General features: G+C 44.5%; 1 protein-coding gene across 2 annotated transcripts; it reads left to right on the forward strand.

Annotated features, from left to right (window-relative positions):
• Positions 1-3,720: 3,720 nt before the first annotated feature.
• Positions 3,721-25,710, forward strand: LOC129851777 (myozenin-1-like). 2 transcript variants are annotated; one of them, XM_055918224.1, is made up of 6 exons: positions 3,721-3,940; positions 7,339-7,432; positions 22,256-22,437; positions 22,871-23,000; positions 24,295-24,475; positions 24,683-25,710. In XM_055918224.1, exons 2-6 carry the CDS (start codon positions 7,348-7,350, stop codon positions 24,918-24,920), a joined length of 816 nt encoding a protein of 271 aa, XP_055774199.1. In that variant the 5' UTR covers positions 3,721-3,940; positions 7,339-7,347; the 3' UTR covers positions 24,921-25,710. The 2 variants fall into 2 exon arrangements, with proteins under 2 accessions (XP_055774199.1, XP_055774198.1); XM_055918223.1 differs by having other exon boundaries at positions 3,722-3,940; positions 22,871-23,117.
• Positions 25,711-26,334: the final 624 nt, after the last annotated feature.

Consider the following 26,334-nt stretch of genomic DNA (forward strand, 5'->3'; position numbering starts at 1 on the left):
CTGCTCCTCTTCGGATGAAGAAGAGGAGGACAGCCGTTACATGTGCGCCCTCTCCGGCCTCTAGGTCACCATCATTGTAAATGAGAACGTGTTCTCAATTTGCCTACCTGGTTAAATAAAGGTGAAATAAAATAAATAAAAAAGGCTGCTCATTAGGGCGCACACCTGTCACCAGCGTTAGGCGCATAATGACACTCACCTGGAATCCATCAACCCCTTGATTACCTGCCCTATATAAACTCAGCAAAAAAAAAGAAACGTCCCTTTTTCAGGACCCTGTCTTTCAAAGATTGTTCATAAAAATCCAAATAACTTCACAGATCTTCATTGTAAAGGGTTTGAACACTGTTTCCCATGCTTGTTCAATGAACCATAAACAATTCATGAACATGCACCTGTGGAACGGTCGTTAAGACACTAAAAGCTTACAGACGGTAGGCAATTAAGGTCACAGTTATGAAAACTTAGGACACTAAAGAGGCCTTCCCAGGGTCCCTGCTCATCTGCGTGAACGTGCCTTAGGCATGCTGCAAGGAGGCATGAGGACTGCAGATGTGGCCAGGGCAATAAATTGCAATGTCCGTACTGTGAGACGCATAAGACAGCATTACAGGGAGTCAGGACGGACAGCTGATCGTCCTCGCAGTGGCAGACCACGTGTAACAACACCTGCACAGGATCGGTACATCCAAACATCACACCTGCGGGACAGGTACAGTATGACAACAACTGCCCGAGTTACACCAGGAATGTACAATCCCTCCATCAGTGCTCAGACTGTCCGCAATAGGCTGAGAGAGGCTGGACTGAGGACTTGTAGGCCTGTTGTAAGACAGGTCCTCACCAGACATCACCGGCAACAACGTTGCCTATGGGCACAAACCCACCGTCGCTGGACCAGACAGGACTGGCAAAAAGTACTCTTCACTGACAAGTTGCGGTTTTGTTTCACCAGGGGTGAAGGTCAGGTTCGCGTTTATCGTCGAAGGAATCAGCTTTACACCGAGGCCTGTACTCTGGAGCGGGATCGATTTGGAGGTGGAGGGTCCATCATGGTCTGGAGCGATGTGTCACAGCATCATTGGACTGAGCTTGTTGTCATTGCAGGCAATCTCAACGCTGTGCGTTACAGGGAAGACATCCTCCTCCCTCATGTGGAACCCTTCCTGCAGGCTCATCCTGACATGACCCTCCAGCATGACAATGCCACCAGCCATACTGCTTGTTCTGTGCGTGATTTCCTGCAAGACAGGAATGTCAGTGTTCTGCCATGGCCAGCGAAGAGCCCGTATCTCAACGCCATTAAGCATGTCTGAGACCTGTTGTATCGGAGGGTGAGGGCTAGGGCCATTCCCCCCAGAAATGTCCGGGAACTTGCAGGTGCCTTAGTGGAAGAGTGGGGTAACATCTCTCAGCAAGAACTGGCAAATCTGGTGCAGTCCATAAGGAGAAGATGCACTGCAATACTTAATGGAGCTGGTGGCCATTCCAGATACTGTCTGTTACTTTTGATTTTGACCCCCCCCTTTGTTCAGGGACACATTATTCCATTTCTGTTAGTCACATGTCTGTGGATCTTGTTCAGTTTATGTCTCAGTTGTTGAATCTTGTTATGTTCATACAAATATTTACACATGTTAAGTTTGCTGAAAATAAACGCAGTTGACAGTGAGAGAACGTTTCTTTTTTTGCTGAGTTTATGCCACTTCCTTTGGTATCTTCCCCAGTCGTCATTGTTTCTGTTTCTGTTCTATGTCGGTGCACTGTTCGTGTATCTTGTTTTGTTCTTTAATTTTTTTAAATGTTTTCACTCCCTGAACTTGCTTCCCGACTTTCAGCGTACATCGTTACAGAATGACAACTCATCAAAGGGAAGCATCAGGGAGTGTTTTTTAGTTTGTGTTTGTGTTGGGTGTGATATCGGGTCCAGGTGTTGGTGCCGAAGCTACCTGGGAGGCCTCAGGCGGTTTGTAGGCTCCCATGCCTCAGCGGGTTCGATGGGCTCCCATGCCGAAGCTGGGTGAACAGGTTCCCGTGCCTCAGCCGAGGCAACAGGGGAGGTCTCAGCCGTCTCATCAGGTTCACTCCTCAGCCTGTTCGTCAGGTTTCTGGCGACCTGTCCGCTCCGGATCCCCGGGATCGTCCCTGTGGTTGGCATCCTGCAGCTGGAGCCGAAAACACCTGGGAGGGGATACTGTCACAAGTAACCAAAAAAGTGTTAAACAAATTAAAATATATTTTAGATTCTTCAAAGTAGCCACCCTTTACCTTGATGACACTTTTGCACACTTGGCATTTTCTCAATCAGCTTCAACTGGAATGCTTTTCCAAAATTCTTGAATGAGTTCCCACATATGCTGAGCAATTGTTGGCTGCTTTTCCTGCACTCTGCTGTCCAACTCATCCCAAACCATCTCAATTGGGTTGAGGTCGAGTGACTGTGGAGGCCAGGTCATCTGATGCAGCACTCCGTCACTCTCCTTCTTGGTCAAATAGCCCTTAAACTTTCAAAGGTCTTGAAATGTTCCTGATTGACTGACCTTCATGTCTGAAAGTAATGATGGACTGTCGTTTCTCTTTGCTCATTTGAGCTGTTCATGCCGTAGTATGGACTTGGTGTTTTACCAAGTAGGGCTATCTTCTGTATACTAACCCTACCTTGTCACAACACAACTGATTGGCTCAAAGGCATTAAGAAGGAAAGAAATTCCACAAATTAACTTTTAAAAAGGCACCCATGTTAATTAAAATGTATTCAAGGTGACTATTTCATGAAGCTGGTTGAGAGAATGCCAAGAGTGTGCAAAGCTGTCATCAAGGCTACTTTGAAGAATCTCAAATATATTTTGATTTGTTTAATACTTTTTTGGTTACTACATGATTCCACATATTATTTCCTAGTTTTGTTGTCTTCACTATTATTGTACAATGTAGAAAATAGTCAAAATAAAGAAAAACCCTTGAATGAGTAGGTGTGTCCAAACTTTTGACTGGTACTGTATATTAAGTATTGTTTTCAAAGGATTATTGCGGATTTTAGCAATGAGGTCCTTAATCAACTTCCCCAGAGTTAGATATACTCATGGAGATGTCTCTGCATCCAGCACGAAGGAAGTTCGAGATAGTTTAGCGTTAGCCTATGGTATCTACTAGCATGCTAGCAGTTACCATATACTTCCAGTCATTGCGCTAACGCTAGTTAGCAATTACACTAACACTAGTTAGCAACTTCCTTCAAATTTCACGCAGAGATATAAAAATGGTATCCACAAGTTCATCTGACTCTGGGGAAGTATATAAAGGGATTCATTGCCAAAATCCTGAAGTATCCCTTTAAGTAATGGAGAGAGCTGTGGATGTGTCTGAGCCAACAAATCAGCACCCACTTTGGTTAAGGCAGCTATATGACCATGAATACCACACAACAGCAAGGGCGCCCCTGCCTGACAGAAAAGTGACAATCTATTCAAAGGTTGAAGTTAATTAATGAAGGGGAAAAGGGGCAAACCAATTACCTCACTCCCAAAACACACCCCCAGACACTCCTCCCTCCTTTGAGTCTATCTTATAAGTTAAGACCCCCCACCCCTCGCCCTTCTCTGGTTCTATATATAGGCCCCCCAGACCATCTGCAATAATGATATTGCTCTCTTGATATCCCCATCAGCACTTTATGCCGTGCAAAGAAGTTTCGGCCGCCACCCCCCACCCTCCACTTTGACTTTTTCCCCCAACCTCCCCTCGCCACCACCGCCCCCGCAGCCCCCCCTCAAAGATCTACCATCCAAGCTCTGGGTGGATTTCGCACTCCCTGGGATCTGAATTCAACCATAGGTCAGAGGCACCCTGTGATTTGTAAACTTCTGACTGAGATTAACCTGAAGCCTTCATCTCCTAATGGTATTAATAGACCTCTGAACAGAAGGATTACAAAAACTGGGTGAGTGGATCATTCCATCAGCTGGATTTTATTGACCAATTGCATGCAGGACTTGACCGTCAACGGCAACCTGGAAAGTAAATCAAATTCGGCAATAGCATTCACTTAGGATACAAATAACTGCACTTGAGAATTGAATTAATGGTTGAAGATGTACTTGAGAATTGAATTAATGGTTGAAGATGTTGACTCAATGAGGAAAGCGTTATTTCAATTCAAGGGATATAAAGTGCTTTTGACGAAGGCATGGTGAAGTGGTCTTGAAGTTCCTTGATTGTTTTTAGAATTGACCCATGTCTTAAAGACGCAGGGAGGCTCTGAGGGAATGTGCTGACCGCTCCCTTCTATCCAACTGCACATTTTATATGGTATGCAAAGCCTGGAGGGGGAGGGTGGGACCTGAGGTTGTGATCATTTTACAGATGATGTACATCTCCCTCACATGTACATCTCCCTCACAGATGATGTACATCAAGTCCTCCCTCACAATACTTTCTCTAATCCCCCCAACCTCTCACCTCTCAACATCATAATTCGACTTTTAGGAAAATTCGATCGTTCTCTTCACAATTGTGCCAGTGTGTATGTGTTTGTATATGAATGTCCATTGCGTCTCACACATCTGATAGTCCACTGACGCCACTACTCGTCGATAAAAGGTCTTGGCTGAAAATGGCGCTTAAAAATAGCTCTGGTGGATTGGGTTACAGTCAGTCGATGTGATGCGGAGTTTGCCATTGACAGGGTCTTAAAGAAGCTGCAGACTCTCAGGACGTGCAGGACAGTATGGCTCAAAGGAGAACTACAGTATAGAACTACAGCATATAGAAAGGGATCTGTAAGACATTAACATGCTAGGTGGCATGGAGCTTACCCACATGAAAAAATGCTATAGTATACTATGGTATAAAGACTATAGTATTCACTGTAGTGTTTTTGCCGACTTTACAGCAGTATTCACTGTTGTAGGGTTTTTGCGGACTAAATACTGTAGTATTTACTGTTGTGTTGCCGTACATGACTGCAGTATACTGTAGTATTTACAGTTTACTATAGTATAAATACTGTAGTAAAAAAAAACGGTAGTACATACTATAGTCATTACTGTGGTGTTTTTGCAGACTGTAGTATTTACTGTAGTGTTTTTGTTTTATTATCTTTGACATAGCTGTGGGTGCTTTCTCCTTGAGGAAACCTACTGTACAAAATACACAAAGAGCTCATTTTCAATAACCTGTAGCCTACAGTGCCTTCGGAAAGTATTCAGACCCATGAACTTTTTCATAATGCTGTTACCTTACAGGCTTATTCTAAAAATGATTAAATCACCCCCCCCCCCCCCTCATCAATCTACACACAATATCCCATAATGACAAAGCAAAAACATATTTTGAGAATTTTTTGCTCATTGGTATAAAAAAAAAAAACGGAAATATCTTATTTACATAAATATTCAGACCCTTTACTCAGTACTTTGTTGAAGCACCTTTGACAGCGATTACAGCCTCAAGTCTTCTTGGGTATGACGCTACAAGGTTGGCACACCTGTATTTGGGGAGTTTCTCTTATTCTTCTCTGCAGATCCTCTCAAGGCCAAATAGTTCAATCTTGGTTTCATCAGACCAGATAATCTTGTTTCTCATGGTCTGAGAGTCTTTAGGTGCCTTTTGGCAAACTCCAAGCACGGCTGTCATGTCTCTTTTACTGAAGAATGGCTTCCGCCTGGCCACTCTACCTTAAAGGTCTAATTGGTGGAGTGCTGCAGAGATGGTTGTCCTTCTGTAAGGTTCTCCCATATCCACAAAGGAACTCTAGAGCTCTGTCAGAGTGACCATCGGGTTCTTGGTCGCCTCCCTGACCAAGGCTCTTCTCTCCCGACTTCTCAGTTTGGCTGGGCGGCCAGCTCTAGGAAGAGTCTTGGTGGTTTCAAACTTCTTCCATTTAAGAAAAAGGGAGGCCACTGTGTTCTTGGGGACTTTCAATGTTGCAGACATTTTTTGGTACCCTTCCCCAGATCTGTGCCTTGACTCAATCCTGTCTTGGAGCTCTACGGACAATTCCTTCGACCTCATGGCTTGGTTTTTGCTCTGACATGCTCTTTCAACTGTGGGACCATATATAGACAGGTGTGTGCCTTTCCAAATCATGTCCAATCAATTGAATTTACGACAGGTGGACTCCAATCAAATTGTAGAAACATCTCAAGGGTGAACAATGGAAACAGGATGCACCAGAGCTCAATTTTGAGTCTCATAGCAAAGGTTCTGAATACATATGTGAATAAGGTATTTCTGTTTTTACTTTGTTATAAATTAGCAAAAAAAAATTAAAACCTGTTTTTGCTTTGTCATTATGAGGTATTGTGTGTAGATTGATGAGCATTATTATTTATTTAATCCATTTTAGAATAAGGCTGTAACATAATTTGTAAAAAGTCAAGTGGTATGAATACTTTCCGGAAGGCACAGTAGCTAGGTAGGTCTGAGGTCTGAACAGATATTTCAGCACTTCTGCTCTTTTCTATAACCTATAGGGATCACAATATATGGTCTATGCTTGGCATGTAGGTTTCTCACTCATGAGTAGCACAAATTGGAACATGGGGGAAGGGAATATGCAAATTAAATACTATAGTAATGACTGTTTTTGTGGACTGTAGTGTTTTTGAGGACATTACTGTAGTATTTACTGCAGTGTTTTTGCGCTCTGTAGTATACTGTATTATTTACTATAGTATTCTACAGTATAATACACAATTCTATAGTAAGTACTAAACATGGTCGAGGGATACTACAGTGTGTATATAGTATTCTCCAGTATGCGACAATTTACTACAGAATTCTAAAGTAAGTACTATAGTATTCTGTAGTAAACTAACAAACTAGACTACAGAGTTCATGTGGCAGATTTCTATGATTACAGCCATGTTCATCTTATCCATCAAATTGTATCGATCTGTTTACTGCAAATTGGATTGATCTGAAAGTCTTGGTAGTTTGTTCTAATTGCCTCATGCAGAGGAATGTGTTTACTGCACCCACCGTAGGCCTATATACTGTATGTGTTAAACCTATCTCATGTCTTGAGTTTTCAGACCAAACAGAACTGAAACCTACAGTGGTCTATATGTTTCCTCTTGGACAGACATCTGTTGGTTATGGGAATGTTAGGACTCTGAAGCCATTGGCGTGCACTTTGAACAATGAGCAAGGTGCAGTCTGCATCTAGTCTGCATGGCCTCATAAGTGTCCGTCCCAAGCAGGGTTGGTGGTTGGTTGGTCTTTAAATGGTGCAATGGTTAGAGACTATCACTCCTCTCCTCTCTCTGTCTCCTTTCCACAAGTAGTTTTTAAAAAACTATTGAGTGTAAAACTATTCCTGTTTACTTGTGTTCTCAGTCTGCCGTTATGCCTCATGGAAGACCTGCCCCTCCTAACAAGAGGAAAAAGCCCTCTAAGATCATCACTGACCTGTCACATGTCACTCAAGATGGTAAGGCACAAACATGTGAGCTCAAAAACACAATACATTATATGTACAAAATTATAAACTGGGTGGTTCGAGCCCTGAATGCTGATTGGCTGACAGCCGTGGCATATCAGACCACATACCACGGGTATGACAAAACCTTTATTTTTACTGCTCTAATTACATTGGTAACCAGTTTATAATAGCAATAAGGCACCTCTGGGGTTTGTGGTATATGGCCAATATACCACGGCTAAGGGCTGTAACCAGGCACTCCGTGTTGTGTCGTGATTAATAACAGTCCTTAGCCGTGGCATATTGGCCATATACCACACACCCCTCGTGCCTTATTGCTATATTTCTTGCATATCTTTAACAAAAGATTATAGGGATATCTTCAAAACTATGTGAGAGACCATACAGTACTATACATTCAATTCCGCTCAGTAACATTGATCAATATTAGCCTATGGCATTATCAAGAGTAACATACTGTACTAACTGGTAAACATAGAGGGCAGGCAGTAAGACACCTTCCGTAGGTGAGAACTCTCAGGGAGGCCTGGTCTCCCTACGGGCCAGCAGCTGGTCCAAGAGACTGGATCCACTGTTGACTGTTTTTTTGGGTCACATCACAGAGAATGGAAAGGGAAGTTATGTATAAGCTAATTATTTTGTTCATTGGGGGACTTTGTCAAGATCTCTGTGCACTTGTCAGAGAAGCTCCTCCACGTGTTTGCACTTAACATGTCCTAATGACTAGCGCCCTGTCACACACACAAACATGTATCTCCTAGATTCCACAGCACAATTACAATCTGTCCTTTACAGTCATTGCAGTAATGGTTAACCCTCCCCTCCCTCTCAGCTGTTGAGTCACAGGATCCATACCTCAGGTGATTGCATAATGCATTTTTATGAAAATGATGACAGGTGTTTTCTCCTCCACCCATTAAGTGGTAAAAAAGTAAATATAGGAGGTCTCCTTTGACATCAGTTAAGTGTATTTGTGCTGCTCTTACACTTTTTGTGTCAAGTGTCCTGACAGATATAACATTAAGGCCTAAGCAGAAAGCTGTGTTTTAACACATTGTGGCACTGCATGCTGCTCCAAGCTGACCAGTGTTCAAACGCATTCCCCTCCACGTCTGTTATAACTTATAACATACATAGACAGAAATCATCTTTGAATGACGTAACTAGTGTTGGCTTTTAAAGGGATAGTTCAGGATTACAAAATGCAGCGACGGTCATTGAAACACAAGTATTGTCCTTTTTGAACAGCAAATGTTATTGGCATGAAAACCAACAGGAAAATAAATAAATAATTTTATTACATTAATTAAATAAATTAAATCCACCAAATTATAAAAGGTTGAGTGCAGTCAAAAAATTTGATTTTTTCTGTGTTTTATACAGTACCAGTCAAACGTTTGGACACACCTACTAATTCCAGGGGTTTTCTTTATGTGTACAATTTTCTACATTGTAGAATAACAGTGAAGACATTACATTTACATTACATTTTAGTCATTTAGCAGACGCTCTTATCCAGAGCGACTTACAAATTGGAAAGTTCATACATATTCATCCTGGTCCCCCCGTGGGAATTGAACCCACAACCCTGGCGTTGCAAGCGCCATGCTCTACCAACTGAGCCACACGGGACATCAAAACTATGAAATAACACATATAGAATCATGTAGTAACCAAAAGTGTTAAACTAATCAAAATATATTTGAGATTTGAGATTTTTTAAAGTAGCCACCCTTTGCCTTGATGACAGCTCTGCACACTCTTGGCATTCTCTCAACCAGCTTCATGAAGTAGTCACTTGGAATGCATTTCAATTAACAGGTGTGTTAAAGTTCATTTGTGGAATGTCTTTCCTTTTTAATTCGTTTGAGCAGTTGTGTTGTGACAAGGTAGGGGTGGTATACAGAAGATAGCCCTATTTGGTAAAAGACCAAGTCCATATTATGGTAAGAACAGCTCAAATAAGCAAAGAGAAACGACAGTCCATCATTACTTTTAGACATGAAGGTCAGTCAATCAGGAAAATGTCAAGAACTTAGAAAATTTCTTCAAGTGAGGTCGCAGAAAATATCAAGCGCTATGGTGAAGCTAGCTCTCATGAGGACCACCACAGGAAAGAGGATAAGTTCATTAGAGTTTCCAGCCTCAGAAATTGCAGCCCAAATAAATGCTTCACAGAGTTTAAGTAACAGCCACAGCTCAACATCAACTGTTCAGAGGAGACTGTGTGAATCTGGCCTTCATGGACAAACTGCTGCAAAGAAACCACTACTAAAGGACACCAATAATAAGAAGAGACTTGCTTGGTCCAAGAAACACGAGCAATGGACATTAGACTGGTGGAAATCTGTCCTTTGGTCTGTTGAGTCCAAAATTGAGAGTTTTGGTTCCAACCGCCAATCTTTGTGAGATGCAGAGTAGGTGAACGGATGATCTCTCCATGTGTGGTTCCCACCGTAAAGCATGGAGGATGAGGTGTGATGGTGTGGGGGTGCTTTGCTGGTGACACTGTCTGTGATTTATTTAGAATTCAAGGGACATTTAACCAGCATAGGTACCACAGCATTCTGCAGCGATACGCCATCCCATCTGCTTTGCTCTAGTGGGACTATCATTGTTTTTTCAACAGGATGTCACGCCCTGGCCTTAGTTATCTTTGTTTTCTTTATTATTTTAGTTAGGTCAGGGTGTGACATGGGGGATGTATGTGTTTTGTATTGTCTAGGGGTGTCTGTCGGTATGCCTCAGACACAAGCTCATAGGCGCGAAGAACAGTAGCTTTGACCACTTCATAATTCAAACTGTCTTCCAGAGGTAGCGCTGACAAAACCTCTTGGGCTTTACCAGTTAATTTACACTGAAGTAATAGGCACCATACCTCTTCAGGCCATTTCAATGCTACGGCTATACGTTCAAATACACAAAAATAGGAGTCAACCTCTGACTCTCTGAACAAAGGTACCAAGGCAATCTGCCTACTAATGTCAAAAGTGTTGGAAGCTACAGCTGGTGAGGACGCCTCACTAACAGTCACAGCAGGAACGAAGGCGAGCCTCGCTGTCTCTGCCTCCAGTTCCAACTGTCGCATTTTTAACTCCATCTGCCGCTGTTCTCGCCTTTCCTCCAAGTCTAACTACCACTGTTCTCGTTTTTCCTCTTTTTCTGCCTCAATTTTACACATCTCCAACTGGAGAGTCTCTCGCCTAATTTGGGCTCTCTCTTCCGCCTCCAGTTGGAACTGTATGGAACGGACATCCCGCCTGGCATCACCGGTTGACTGTGGGGAGAGTGGATCAAAACGGGGCAATGTGGCTGGAGCTTTAGCCTCGCTCTCAGACACCACTGGGCTTAGAGGAACAGCAACATCCCCTACAGGGGTAGTAGACTCAGGCAGCGGTAATACAAGTACCTGCTCTTCCAACAAAACATTCAACACTAGTTGTTTAACCTCCGCTTTAACTAAACTCGGCGGAATCGATAACGAATAATGGTCAGCCAAGGTCATTAAATCAACTCTACGACATTTATCAAAAACATCCCACGAAGGGTTATCCACAAAGGATTTAAATTCAAATGTAGCCATTTTGAACTAACACACAAGAGCCAACAAATAGCAAACACTAATGCTACTTCAGCTATAACGCTCAACAAATGAAATGAAATCAAGTTTATTTTATATAGCCCTTCGTACATCAGCTAATATCTCGAAGTGCTGTACAAAAACCCAGCCTAAAACCCCAAACAGCAAGCAATGCAGGTGTAGAAGCACGGTGGCTAGGAAAAACTCCCTAGAAAGGCCAAAACCTAGGAAGAAACCTAGAGGAACCAGGCTATGAGGGGTGGCCAGTCCTCTTCTGGCTGTGCCGGGTGGAGATTATAACAGAACATGGCCAAGATGTCCAAAATGTTCATAAATGACAAGCATGGTCAAATAATAATCAGGAATAAATGTCAGTTGGCTTTTCATAGCCGATCATTAAGAGTTAAAAACAGCAGGTCTGGGACAGGTAGGGGTTCCATAACCGCAGGCAGAACAGTTGAAACTGGAACAGCAGCAAGGCCAGGTGGACTGGGGACAGCAAGGAGTCATCATGCCCGGTAGTCCTGACGTATGGTCCTAGGGCTCAGGTCCTCTGAGAGAGAGAAGGAGAGAATTAGAGAGAACATACTTAAACTCACACAGGACACTGGATAAGACAGGAGAAGTACTCCAGATATAACCAACTGACCCTAGCCCCCTGACACATAAACTACCGTAATTGTTGGACTATTAAGCGCACCTGAATATAAGCCGCACCCACTGAATTTTTTACAAATATGTGTAAGGGCTTTCGCTCTCCTCATCCTCGGACGAGGAGAGAAGAGAAGGATCATCAGACCAAAATGCAGCAGTAGGGAAATAAGCCATCTCTTTATTTGAAAACGATGATGGCAACACGAAAAAAACAAAACACTTTCAAAAAATACAAAACAAGAAAACGAAGTAGACGAAACCTGAACATAAACTTACATAACTAAACGTAACACTTACGGACAGGAACAGACTACATCGAAACGACACGAACAACCGAACAGTCCCGTATGGTGCAAGACATCACACAGATACGGAAAACAATCACCCACAAACAAACAGTGAGAACGCCCTACCTAAATATGACTCTTAATTAGAGGAAAACGCAAACCACCTGCCTCTAATTAAGAGCCATACCAGGCAACCCAAAACCAACATAGAAACAGATAACATAGACTGCCCACCCAAAACACATGCCCTGACCTAAACACATACAAAAACAACATAAAACAGGTCAGGACCGTTACAGTACCCCCCCCTCAAGGTGCGAACGCCGGGCGCACCAGCACAAAGTCCAGGGGAGGGTCAGGGTGGGCAGTTGACCACGGTGGTGGCTCCGGCTCTGGACGCTGTCCCCACACCACCATAGTCACTCCTCGCTTCTGTCTTCCCCTCCCAATGACCACCCTAAAACTAACATCCCCTAAATGAACGGCCAGCACCGGGAGAAGGGGCAGCACCGGGACAAGGGGCAGCACCGGGACAAGGGGCAGCACCGGGACAAGGGGTATCACCGGGACAAGGGGCAGCACCGGGACAAGGGGCAGCACCGGGACAAGGGGCAGCACCGGGACAAGGGGCAGCACCGGGATAAGCGGCAGCACCGGGATAAGGGGCAGCACCGGGATAAGGGGCAGCACCGGGACAAGGGGCAGCACCGGGACAAGGGGCAGCACCGGGATAAGGGGCAGCACCGGGACAAGGGGCAGCACCGGGACAAGGGGCAGCACCGGGACAAGGGGCAGCACCGGGACAAGGGGCAGGTCCCGGCTGATATACTCAGGCAGATCCTGACTGAACGGCTCTCGACGCTCATGGCTGGCTGACGGCTCTCGACGCTCATGGCTGGCTGACGGCTCTCGACGCTCATGGCTGGCTGACGGCTCTCGACGCTCATGGCTGGCTGACGGCTCTCGACGCTCATGGCTGGCTGACGGCTCTCGACGCTCATGGCTGGCTGACGGCTCTCGACGCTCATGGCTGGCTGACGGCTCTCGACGCTCATGGCTGGCTGACGGCTCTCGACGCTCATGGCAGGCTGACGGCTCTCGACGCTCATGGCAGGCTGACGGCTCTCGACGCTCATGGCAGGCTGACGGCTCTCGACGCTCATGGCTCTCTGACGGCTCTGGCTGCTCATGGCTCGCTGGCGGCTCTGGCAGATCCTGTCTGGTTGGCGGCTCTGGCAGATCCTGTCTGGTTGGCGGCTCTGGCAGATCCTGTCTGGTTGGCGGCTCTGGCAGATCCTGTCTGGTTGGCGGCTCTGGCAGATCCTGTCTGGTTGGCGGCTCTGGCAGATCCTGTCTGGCGGGCGGCTCTAGCGGCTCCTGTCTGGCGGGCGGCTCTAGCGGCTCCTGTCTGGCAGACGGCTCTGTAGGCTCATGGCAGACGGGCGGCTTAGCAGGCTCATGGCAGACGGGCGGCTTTGCAGGCTCATTGCAGACGGATGGCTCAGACGGCGCTGGGGAGACGGATGGCTCAGATGGCGCTGGGGAGACGGATGGCTCAGATGGCGCTGGGGAGACGGATGGCTCAGATGGCGCTGGTGAGACGGATGGCTCTGGCCGGATAAGGCGCACTGTAGACCTGGTGCGTGGTGCCGGAACTGGAGGCACCGGGCTAAGGATACGCACCTTCCTACTAGTGCGGGGAGCAGGAACAGGGCACACTGTACTCTCAAAGCCCACTCTATAACTGATGCGAGGTACCGGCACTGGTGACACCGGGCTGAGGACAAGCACATCAGGATTAGTAGGGGGAGAAGATACAGTGTGTACAGGGCTCTGGAGACGCACAGGAGGCTTAGTGCGTGGTGCCGGAACTGGAGGCACCGAACTGGATACACGCACTACAGAGAGAGTGCGTGGAGGAGGAACAGGGCTCGGGAGACGCACTGGTAGCCTAGTGCGTAGTGTAGACACTGTAGGTACTAGGCTGGGGCGGGGAGGTGGCGCCGGAAATACCGGACCGTGGAGGCGTACTGGCACTCTTGAGCATTGAGCCTGCCCAACCTTACCTGGTTGAATGCTCCCGGTCGCCCGACCAGTGCGGGGAGGTGGAATAACCCGCACCGGCCTATGTAGGCGAACCGGGGAAACCATGCGTAAAGCAGGTGCCATGTATGCCGGCCCGAGGAGACGCACTGGAGACCAGACGTGTTGAGCCGGCCTCATGACACCTGGCTCAATACCCAATCTAGCCCTGCCAGTGCGGGGAGGTGGAATAACCCGCACTGACCTATGCACTCGTACAGGAGACACCGTGCGCTCTACTGCGTAACACGGCGCCTGCCCGTACTCCCGCTCTCCACGGTAAGCCTGAGAAGTGGGCGCAGGTCTCCTACCTGCCCTTGGCCCACTACCTCTTAGCCCCCCCCCAAGAAATTTTTGGGTGTTACTTACGGGCTTTTTGGGCTTCCGTGCCAGACGTGTTCCCTCATAACTCCGGTTCCTCTCTCCGGTAGCCTCTACTCTCCTCAGTGCCTCCAGCTCAGCTTTGGGACGGCGATATTCTCCCGGCTGTGCCCATGGACCTCTCCCGTCCAATATATCGTCCCAAGTCCATTGCTCCTTCTTTTCCTGTCCCTTACTCCGTTGAGTTTTCCCTTGCCGCTTGGTCCTAGCGTGGTGGGTGATTCTGTACGGGCTTTCGCTCTCCTCATCCTCGGACGAGGAGAGGAGAGAAGGATCATTAGACCAAAATGCAGCAGTAGGGAAATAAGCCATCTCTTTATTTGAAAACGATGATGGCAACACGAAAAAAACAAAACACTTTCAAAAAATACAAAACAAGAAAACGAAGTAGACGAAACCTGAACATAAACTTACATAACTAAACGTAACACTTACGGACAGGAACAGACTACATCGAAACGACACGAACAACCGAACAGTCCCGTATGGTGCAAGACATCACACAGATACGGAAAACAATCACCCACAAACAAACAGTGAGAACGCCCTACCTAAATATGACTTAATTAGAGGAAAACGCAAACCACCTGCCTCTAATTAAGAGCCATACCAGGCAACCCAAAACCAACATAGAAACAGATAACATAGACTGCCCACCCAAAACACATGCCCTGACCTAAACACATACAAAAACAACATAAAACAGGTCAGGACCGTTACAATATGTATTTTGTACATAAATAAACCGCACATGTCTATAAGCCGCAAGTGCCTACCGGTACATTGAAACAAATGAACTTTACACAACCTTTAAACGAAACACGGCTTGTAACAAAAATAAATAGGCTTTTAAACGAAACACGGCTTGTAACAAAAATAAATAGGCTTTAACGAAACACGGCTTGTAACAAAAATAAAAAATAAATAGCAGTAAACAGTAGCCTACCAAGAAAGTCAAACTTCATTGCGGTGGCGATTGTTATGGCTTTCAGTCGGATCTGCACAGTTCCAACATCTTATCATCGACTCATTAAGGCCAAGCTCCCGTGCAGCAGCTCTATTTCCTTTTCAAACAGCCAGATCAATCGCCTTCAACTTGAAAGCTGCATCATATGCATTTCTCCGTGTCTTTGCCATGATGAGGGTGACAAAATGACTACCGTAATCAGAATGATGGCAAGTTTGAGCGCGCTCGATTTACGTCACATTATGTGACGGTGCTCAGTTTTTTGGCGGCATGAATCTTGTGGAAAAAAAAAAAAAAAAAAAAAAAAAAAACATAAATTAGCCGCGTCATTGTATAAACCGCAAGGTTCATAGCGTGGGAAAGAAGTAGCGGCTTATAGTCCGGAAATTACGGTACTGCAGCATAAATACTGGAGGCTGAGACAGGAGGGGTCAGGAGACACTGTGGCCCCATCCGATGATACCCCCGGACAGGGCCAAACAGGAAGGATATAACCCCACCCACTTTGCCAAAGCACAGCCCCCGCACTACTAGAGGGACATCTTCAACCACCAACTTACAATCCTGCGACAAGGCTGAGTATAGCCCACAAAGATCTCCACCACAGCACAAACCAAGGGGGGGGGGGGGCGCCAACCCAGACAGGAAGATCACGTCAGTAACTCAACCCACTCAAGTGACGCACCCCTCCTAGGGACGGCATGAAAGAGCACCAGTAAGACAGTGACTCAGCCCCTCAACACCGAACTAGATCACTACAACAATTTGCACGAGCGGCATGTGTGTCAGTAAAGACAAACCCCGGATGAGCCCCCACTTATGTTACGAATCCCTTTGGCCCGACAGTCTAGGGGGGATGGTAATGGGACCCGTAACATAACGCAAATTATAGTAGTGACAAATAAGAGTGAAAACGAAATAACCACGACAGCTAAGAACTACCGTCAAACACTCAAGGTTTATTTATAAACACACAGTAATGGGGGGAGCAGGAAAAGGGGCTGAGCTGGACCCAAGGAATGAAACAATAATTATCCAAAAACACCCCTAAACTAGACTATCCTATTCCAACAACAACTAACTAACTAACCAATAAATACAGGGGGTGGTCCGCCCAGTTCTAACTAGTGTTTTTAACAACGTTTAACTACGGGTAGTGTATGCCCAAGGGCGACTTGTCTGGGTACCCCCTTTTCCCACCATCAAACAAACACTCAAACACCATAACCAAAACAATACTCACAGGTGGGGACAACGTGACATGTAGATGCAAAACAAACAAGAGATCTACAGAGAGAAGGCATTGACAGAGAGATTGAGCTACTGAGAAAACAACTGACAGGGTTTTTAAACCAAGGGAAAGGAACTGTGATTGGGTAAGGGAAAAGGAGCAGGTGTCTTCTGATTAGCGACTAATTGATGACTGATTGGGGAATGATGATTGTCACCTGTGAGTAGGGGAGAAGGAGAGAAAAGAAACACACAGGATACACACAGAATATTTGTATCCGTAACAATGTGTTTTGTATTGTCTAAGGGGTTTTGTATGTTTATGGGTGCTGTGGCTTAGTTGGTTAAAGTGTCTAGTCTAGGTGTATGTATGTCTATGGTTGCCTAGATTGGTTCTCAATTAGAGACAGCTGTCACCGCCTGCGCTGCCCATCTGCCCAGTGCCGCCTGCGCTGCCCGTCTGCCCAGCGCCGTCTGCGCTGCCCGTCTGCCCAGCGCCGTCTGAGCCACCCGTCTGTCCGGAGCCGCCAGAGCCGTCCGTCAGTCAGGAGCCGCCAGAGCCGCCCGCCAGTCAGGAGCCACTAGAGCCGCCCGCCAGTCAGGAGCCGCCAGAGCCGCCCGCCAGTCAGGAGCCGCCAGAGCCGCCCGCCAGTCAGGAGCCGCCAGAGCCGCCCGCCAGTCAGGAGCCGCCAGAGCCGCCCGCCAGTCAGGAGCCGCCAGAGCCGCCCCTCCAGTCAGGAGCCGCCAGAGCCCCCCGCCAGTCAGGAGTCACCAGAGCCGCCCGCCAGTCAGGAGCCGCCCGCCAGTCAGGAGCTGCCAGAGCCGCTCGCCAGTCCGGAGCTGGCCCTCAGTCCGGAGCTGCCCCTCAGTCCGGCGCTGCCCCTCCGTCCAGTGGCGCCCTCTAGGATGGTCTTCAGTCCGGGACTCGCTGTAAGGGTCCCCGCTCCAGAGGCACCACCAAAGCGAATATTGACTATGGTGGAGTGGGGTCCACGTCCCGCACCCGAGCCGCCGCTGTGAGAAGGCCCACCCGGACCCTCCCCTTCTGTGTCAGGTTTTGCGGCCGGAGTCCGCACATTTGGGGGGGGGGGGGGGGGGGGGGGTACTGTCACGCCCTTGCCTTAGTTATCTTTGTTTTCTTTATTATTTTAGTTAGGTCAGGGTGTGACATGGGGGATGTATGTGTTTTGTATTGTCTAGGGTTTTTTGTATGTTTATGGGTGCTGTGGCTTATTTGGTTAAAGTGTCTAGTCTAGGTGTATGTATGTATGTCTATGGTTGCCTAGATTGGTTCACAATTAGAGACAGCTGTCTATCGTTGTCTCTGATTGGGAACCATATTTAGTCATCCATATTCATTAGGTAGTTTGTGGGTGATTGTCTATGTGTAGTGTTTAGTGTCAGCACTATTTGTTCTTTAGCTTCACGTTCGTTGGTTTGTTGTTTTGTTTAGTTTGTAAAGTGTTCTTCGTTTTCGTCTTCGTTAATTAAATATGTATTGTTATCATGCTGCGCCTTGGTCCTCCTCTCTTCAATGTTACGACGATCGTGACACAGGACAATGACCCAACAAACCCCCATGCTGTGTATGGGATATTTGACCAAGAAGGAGAGTGATGGAGTGCTGCATCAGATGACCTGGCCTCCACAATCACCCGACCTCAACCCAACTGAGATGGTTTGGGATGAGTTGGACTGCAGTGTGAAGGAAAAGCAGCCAACAAGTGCTCAGCATATGTGGGAATGCGCAAAGCTGTCATCAAGGCAAAGGGTGGCTACTTTGAAGAATATAAATCTAAAGTATAATTTGATTTCTTTAACACTTTTTTGGTTACTACATGATTTCATATGTGTTATTTCATAGTTTTGATATCTTCACTATTGTTCTACAAAATAAAGAAAAACCCTTGAATGAGTAGGTGTGTCCAAAATTTTAACTGATACTGTTTAAATTTCCACACTATGAGGTTGTTATAATACTGTGAAATTGTGAAAATTATGATAATGCCCTTTTAGTGTAAGAGCTGTTTGAAAAGACCCCCTGAAATTTCAGCCTGTTTCAGGGATGGAGTTTTAGCCTGCCTGGTGACATCACCACCTACTGGGCACATACTGGTTAAATCAACATTGTTTCAATGTTTGGGACGTGGAATCTACGTGGCAAATACATTGGATTATGCGATCATGGTAACCAATTTTCATCATAGACAAACCTTGTCAAATCTTCAACCTGATATCCACTATAAAAAAGAACAATAGGCTGGGCAGCATCTCCAACAGGAGAGTTGCTCTATCTACAGCCATCCCTTCGGTCTCCCATCCATGGTTTCACAAAGCCCAGCCCTGCATCGTTTTGATATGTTTCACTGACTATTACCAATGTGCTATCGTGAGTGTAACGTTCCTGACCTGTTTTATGTTGTTTTTGTATGTGTTTATGGTCAGGACGTGTGTTTTGGGTGGGCAGTCTATGTTTTCTGTTTCTATGTTGGTTTTGGGTTGCCTGGTATGGCTCTTAATTAGAGGCAGGTGTTTTGCGTTTTCCTCTAATTGAGAGTCATATTTAGGTAGGGTGTTCTCACTGTTTGTTTGTGGGTGATTGTCTCCTGTTTCGTAAATGTATGTACCATACGGGACTGTTTGGTTGTTCGTTCGTTTTGATGTAGTCTGTTCCTGTCCGTGAGTTTTACGTTTTAGTTAAGTAAGTTCATGTTCAGGTTTTCGTCTTCGTCGTTTTCTTGTTTTGTAATTTTGTAAGTGTTTGTTTTCGTGTTGCCGTCGGTTAAAATAAAGAGATGGCTTATTTCCCAAATGCTGCGTATTGGTCCACTGATCCTTCTCTCCTCTCCTCGTCCGAGGATGAGGAGAACGACAGCCCTTACAGTGAGAATGATTGTAGAGAAATCTACACTTAATAGATTCACTGTTGCTATCGAAGTCATTCCAAATAGTATGCTCTGTAGAGCAAATGAAATGTAGCCATATTTTATCAATCATACATCAGCAAAGATCCTATTTAGGCCAATACAGCATTTGGGAAGTTGTCAACAGCTATTGTTGAAATTCAGATTAAACTAAAACATGATAGACTGACCAGGTGAATCCAGGTGAAAGCTATAATCCCTTATTGATGTCACCTGTTAAATCCACTTCAATTGGTGTAGATGAAAGGGAAGAGAAAGGCTAAAGAATGATTTTTAAGCCTTGAGGCAATTGAGACATGGATTGTGTGTGTGTGCCATTCAGAGGGTGAAAGGGTAAGACAAAATGTTGAAGTGCCTTTGAACAGGGTACGGTAGTAGGTGCCAGGAGAACAGGTTTGTGTGAAGAACTGCAACACTGCTGGGTTTCTCACACTCAACGCTTTCCCGTGTGTATCAAGAACGGTCCACCACCCAAAGAACATCAAGCCAACTTGACACAACTGTGGGAAGAATTGGAGTCAATATTGCGCCAGCATCCCCGTGGACTTTTTTTGACACCTTGTAGGGTCCTTGCCCCGATGAATTGAGGCTGTTCTGAGGGCAAAAGGGGGTGCAACGCAATATTAGGAAGGTGTTCCTAATGATTTGTAAACTCAGTGTAGGCCTAGAGTTTCAAGCTTCACTTGATTTTAAATGAGTGATTGTGAGTTAATGAAAACACATTGATTCACATCTCCATCTCAACCAAAAATAAAAGTTAAAGAATAGGATTATGCCAGTGGATCAGATGGAACTCTCCAAACAGTAGATATATATCCTTTAAATGTTGATATTTGGTAGTTGTCAACCAAAGACAATTCAATAAGCTATTACATTTGTAAGACAGTAAATTGCCTAATATTAAGGCTACCTTACAAACAACTAATGTTATATTATTCATTCAAACTTAAAACGAGTAACACATCAATGGACACATTTTGAGGTTACTGTGACAGTAAATGTCTTCTGATGTAATCATAGAAAACCTACATGTTCAGGGTCACAGGTCTGTGGAAATGTTCACAATTCCTATAATAATCTACACAGAATCTCAAACGGTGTTGCTCACTTGCACCATGTAATGTCAAATAACTGCAGTCCAGGTTGTGCTATTAGATTAAACACAGTGATAACACATTAAGTTGTTGTATAAATAAGCAAAATATCTGACATTGTATTCCCATTTGAACTTTGGTGTGCTTTTAAATGGTTGAAGGCACAGTGAGAACTAAACCAAAAATCAGACATTGATTTTCCATTGGAATTTGGTTGTGCTTTTTGATGGTTGAAAGCATAGTGATAACACAATGGGAATCCCAAAAACTTTTGATTGCCTTTTTGAGCGGCTAAAAATTGATGAATGTATCTACCAACTATTACTAAATTCTCCAGGTTAAAATGACATGGTGTGCCCAGTGGGCAAGCGGTAAATTAGTTAATAGGCCAATAAGAAAGAGTTCCAAACCTCTCTGCCAATAAGCGCTAATTTTCAGTTTTCCCCTCCCCACTCAGACCACTCCCAGACAATCCTTGCAAAATTCTTGTTTGAGAAATTGCTATTTGCTAATAAGCTATTTTTGTTTCTTTTTGACTATTTAGACAGAGTGAATCCATGCATCTTATTACGTGACTTGTTAAGCATAATTTTAATCCTGAACTTATTTAGGCTTGCCATAACCATGTTGTTGAATACTTATTGACTCAAGACATTTCAGCTTTTCATTTAATATTAATTTGTAAAAAATTCGAAACAATAATTTCACTTTGACATGATGGGGTAATTTGTGTAGGCCAGTGATACAACATTTTAAATTCAGGTTGTACCACAACAAAACGTGGAAAAATTCAAGGGTGTGAATACTTTATGAAGGCACCGTATACGTGCTACCGTAGCATTAGAGTTGATGTGGACCCTGTGCAGTGTTATGCATTTTAGACTCTCTCTCTTCACCCATCCTCTCTGTTTCAACACCCTGTGACTTCTGACAGATGGACCATAAGCACTGAGAATAGAACAAATGGAGATAACGCAGATATGAAAATGGCTCAGGCCTTACCTCATAAAGCTTCAGTTAAAAGCTAGTCATGCTCAGCCAGGTCCAGACTTAGGGAGGAGCTGTTCTCTGCTCTCTCTCCTTCTCTCCACATTGTTGAAGAATGGCCAGTTCATCTTTGAGCAGAGTGATTTATGAATTTTCCACCGTAATGACAGCAAGAATCTGAGAGCATCCCCCTCATACGCAATCATCTGCGCTGAGCGTAATTTCTGCTCTGATGTAAAGATCACATCACATCGACACAGATGTATTTTCTAGGTGAAGGATAAATGATGCACCTAAAGTACTGTAACATTAATTCAAACAATGATAAGCAAACCGTGGGAGCAATTCAAACCAAACAGGTAACCAGGGTTTCCAGAATAAGTCAAAATATGATTCTTTCTGCATAGTGAGATACATTGTTGAGTGTTTTTTTTGTATCACAATGCAGACAGTGTTGAGTCCAAAATTCAAACTTGAACAATTGCTGCACCAGAAGAATGATATTTTTCATTTACCTAGTCACCAAGTTTAATTGAATAGAGCCTTATACATCATGTGCATCCAGTATAATATAGGTAATCAATATGAGAAATCAATAGACAATGTATGAATTTCTCATCTGCAGAGTTTGAGCCTGAGGCGTCAGAGTTTGACCTGGGGATGAAGATCAGGACTCCCAAAGACACCATGCTGGAGGAGCTGCACCTCTTCACCAACAAGGGCTCCAAGATGTTCAAGATGAGGCAGAAACGTATGGAGAAGTTCATATACGAGAACAACCCTGACCTCTTCGGCAGTGAGTCTATGGTAAGAAAAATGGTAAATCATCCAAGTCAAAATTCTAAACTTGTTTTAACAATAATAAACGTTAATGTTATAGTATAATTCATGTAATATAAATGCTGTCCAAAGAGCTTTAACATAAAACAATTGCAGTGAAAATCGGTAACGGATGAGGTAAAAAAGTTATCCCATGGATAGGCTACCAATGCATATTTCAACAACCAGTAGGATTGCCAGCCGAGAGTACTTAGCACCTCTGAACAGTGTCGGACATCCTTTGCACATCACTGCAAACCGATTCTACATGTAGAAATCGGCAGTCGCCCACCGGTGGGTGGTCCCTATAACACACTGCGCCAACAGCAAACGAACGAATGGCAAATTAACGGCCCCCTACTGTACAGAATGACAATCGGTCTGGTGACTTTTCTTCTTTATATACTTGTGTGTATTTCAGGAGAACTTCCAGAAGTTGGTCCCCAGCCTGGGTGGTACAATGATGTTGGATGCTAGTGGCCACATGGTGGACAAGCAATCAGGCCTTCCTGTACCCCCTCCCAAACCAGGCAAAGATGGGCATGGTCATGGTAATGAACATGGTCATGATCATGAGCATGGACATGAGCATGGTAATGAGCATGGGCGCCATGGATACCAGGGACATGTACATCATGATGATGTTGCTCCAGGAGAACATGGTCATGGTCAGTATCCATTCAAACGAGCTCATGATCATAGAAAAACTACAGAGTGATTTTGGAGTGAGTTCTATGGACCTGCAGTCAGGGGTGTCATGCCCATGGGGGTTAAAAAGGCACGTGCCCCCTCAGATATATCCTGTTTTAGACATTTTTTTACTTAATCATCACCAGCAACAAATGGGAAAATAGCTCGTTTCTATGTTTTGTAGTCAAAAAGATAGAGGAAGACAAGTGTTTCCAATGATTTCTATCTTTTTGACTATAAAATATAGAAAGGCGCCATTTTCACATCTGTTGATGTTGGGTTGGTGCTGGAGATGATGAATATGATGATGACATTTTACAAATGACCCGTTAAATGAATGACTAAACAAAATGTTTAAGCCCAGTTTTATCATAATTATTAATTAAAAAATCTGACTGGATGATTTTAGCTGCTGTTGATGGCCAAAATAATATGTACACATATACAGTAAGTTGTAAGTCGCTCTGGATAAGAGCGTCTGCTAAATGACTTAAATGTAAAATGTAAATGTAAATGTAAATGTAAATGAATGTGATCAAGCTAAACTTAGCAAAAAAAGAAACGCCCCTTTTTCAGGACCCTGTTTTTCAAAGATCATTCGTAAAAATACAAATAACTTCACAGATCTTCATTGTAAATGGTTTAAACACTGTTTCCCATGCTTGTTCAACGAACCATGTAGGTTTATAGGTTCCCAATCTCCCAACTTCATAACTAGCTACCAAGCCATTTCAGGCTATCAATCAAGTTAGAGTAGTTTGTCTAACTATCTTAGCTGGCATGCCTGCTGGCAAGGTTGCTAGACTTTTGAAAAGCTAGCAATTACTAAATGTACTGAAAAAGACTCATCTCTTTCAACCTAGATTTTAGCAGAGATGCAAAGAAGCATATTTAAAAAAAATACATTATTTTTTTTACATATAATTAGGCTTAATGATTATGGCTGTAGATTGCAGGAAAAATCGATTTCAGGTGTTTGAAATATGTTAAATTCGTCAACTTCCACCTACACCCCCCCTCCATCCTCATGTACTTCGGGCCCCCTCTAAAATAATGGGTGAATGATGCCCATGCCTGTAGTGCAATCAATATATCAAAATTGGATATCATCTCATAGAAAATATGTTTTCTGAACTTACTGTCTTCCTCCTACAGGTAGTCATGGAGTAGAGGTTGCCTTAGACAAAGCCAAGAAAAGGCATGATTATGTTCCCTCATACGTATCACCGTGGGAAAAGGCCATGAAGGGCAACCAGGAGCTGACATCCAGCATGAGATATCATATGCCAGTCCCCCATGCCCACCTTGATTTGCACAAGTACAAGTCTTTCAACAGGTACAGTCCCCTATATGCCTTGCCTGGTCGACTCGGATTTCTTTGAAATGAGTGTGAAATAGTGGAGCCCACCCATTTCCTGTAAAACTCTGACTCTTATATTGTCCATCCAGGTATGTGAAGCACATCTACAGAAGTTGCCATACAAGATTCATTTAACTTATTTGTCTGATCTTCTTTTGTTCCCCATCACTTTATCTGTCTTAGGAGTGCTACACCATTTGGGGGCTTTGATAAGGCCTCTCAGCTCATGACCTTCCAACTGCCAGACACCAGTGAGGTGGCCCATGAGGAGCCTGAACCAGCTGTGGTATACCAGCATGACATTGGCGCTCGACCCTCCTTCAACCGTACTCCTATAGGCTGGGTGGGAAGCAGTGAGCCCAGCAGCATCCACATGGAGTTGGATGCCCTGCCCTTCGATGGGGAGACTGACGACCTGTGAACAGCATGCCCCACAGACCCAGATGTGCAGACAAAGGCCACGCACAATATATAAATCTACATAAAGAAAAAAACTACACCTTTTAGAGAGGTTTGTGAGCCAGTCAACTTTTCCTTGAGTTCAATTCATGAAAGAGGAAATAGTTTATGAAAACAAACCACAAAGCTCAATATTGGGCTCTTTAAATTAGAAAGCAAGATAGAGAGAGAGAGAGGGGGGGGGATTAGTTAGTATGTTTGAAACAAAGAAATCAATCATGAACAAAAAAATCTATCATGAGCCTATTGTGTTCAACTTCCCAGTGAACACAGGAGGCTACCTTAACTGTGATTTATGCGTACTCTTATTATTTTTCCATTATGATTCATTTAGTAGGCATAGTATATTGTTCAATCCCACAAGTCTCCAGCTCAGTCACAAAGCAGCAGCATAACATATTTTGTCCACGAGGAGAGACAAATAAACAGGACTGAAGGGTTGGAACTTCGTTTTTTTTCCTGTGTCAGCTTGTTGCTGTTTCCACTGCTCATTCAGGAGAGCTACAAGTTGTTCCTCTAGCTATAGCCTTCTACCATCATGGTTTTTACTATATTTCTGTGTTTTCTGTGTTTCTGTGCCACTTTGACATTTTGACAGCTTTGTCAAGGCCCTGCAAATCCAGCAACCTAGCCTAGGATGCATGCAGTAAGTGTGAGGTGTGCTAATTTCTGTTGTGTGATAGAGATTGTGATGAACTAATACAGTACTGCATCACCCAAGATTTCTCCCTAATAAACTTTTTCCAATTGTAGTTTATGTCTGTTGTACTTTGTATCTCCAGTGTAGGCTACTATAATCGTTATAGGAACAAATAATGGAAGTGACAAGGGGTTAGTTTAATGAATGCGTGGGGCCCTAAAAGAGGCCTCTTTAGGGCCCATCAATGCAATTCACTTGATGGCAGACAGTAATATGGATGAATTTCAAAGGATCCTTACCAGTGACAAACAGCCTTGAAAATGTGAAATAAAATCATCAGTCTACTCTCTGCTTTCCTCCCCGGTTGCGCACTTGGCTATCGCCTCCTCTCAACACCCCGAGACAAAATATCGCGAGTATTAGTTGCCTTGGCTGCAGCACAGGGTGTCGCTAGAGGAGGTTTGATTGGGGTTTAGCGGCAGAGCGTTTGACTCGAGTCACTCCGGATAAGATTACCGTTCTCCTAGCAGCAGGATATTATGCTGAGAGCACGATCGCGGATTTATTTTTCTAAATAAGAGTCCCCATGCAAAGCCATGCTAAACTTACTGAATATTGTTTTGTTTTTTTACTTTAGTGGAGTACAACTGTTTTTCTCAGCATCGACACCACCTTGCAAAAAATTAATTGAACATTTTATGTTCTTTTATTTATTTATACCAGCATTTGTTTTAAA

This window comes from Salvelinus fontinalis, chromosome 1 (genome assembly GCF_029448725.1).
Source record: "Salvelinus fontinalis isolate EN_2023a chromosome 1, ASM2944872v1, whole genome shotgun sequence".
NCBI classification, from domain to species: Eukaryota; Metazoa; Chordata; class Actinopteri; order Salmoniformes; family Salmonidae; genus Salvelinus; species Salvelinus fontinalis.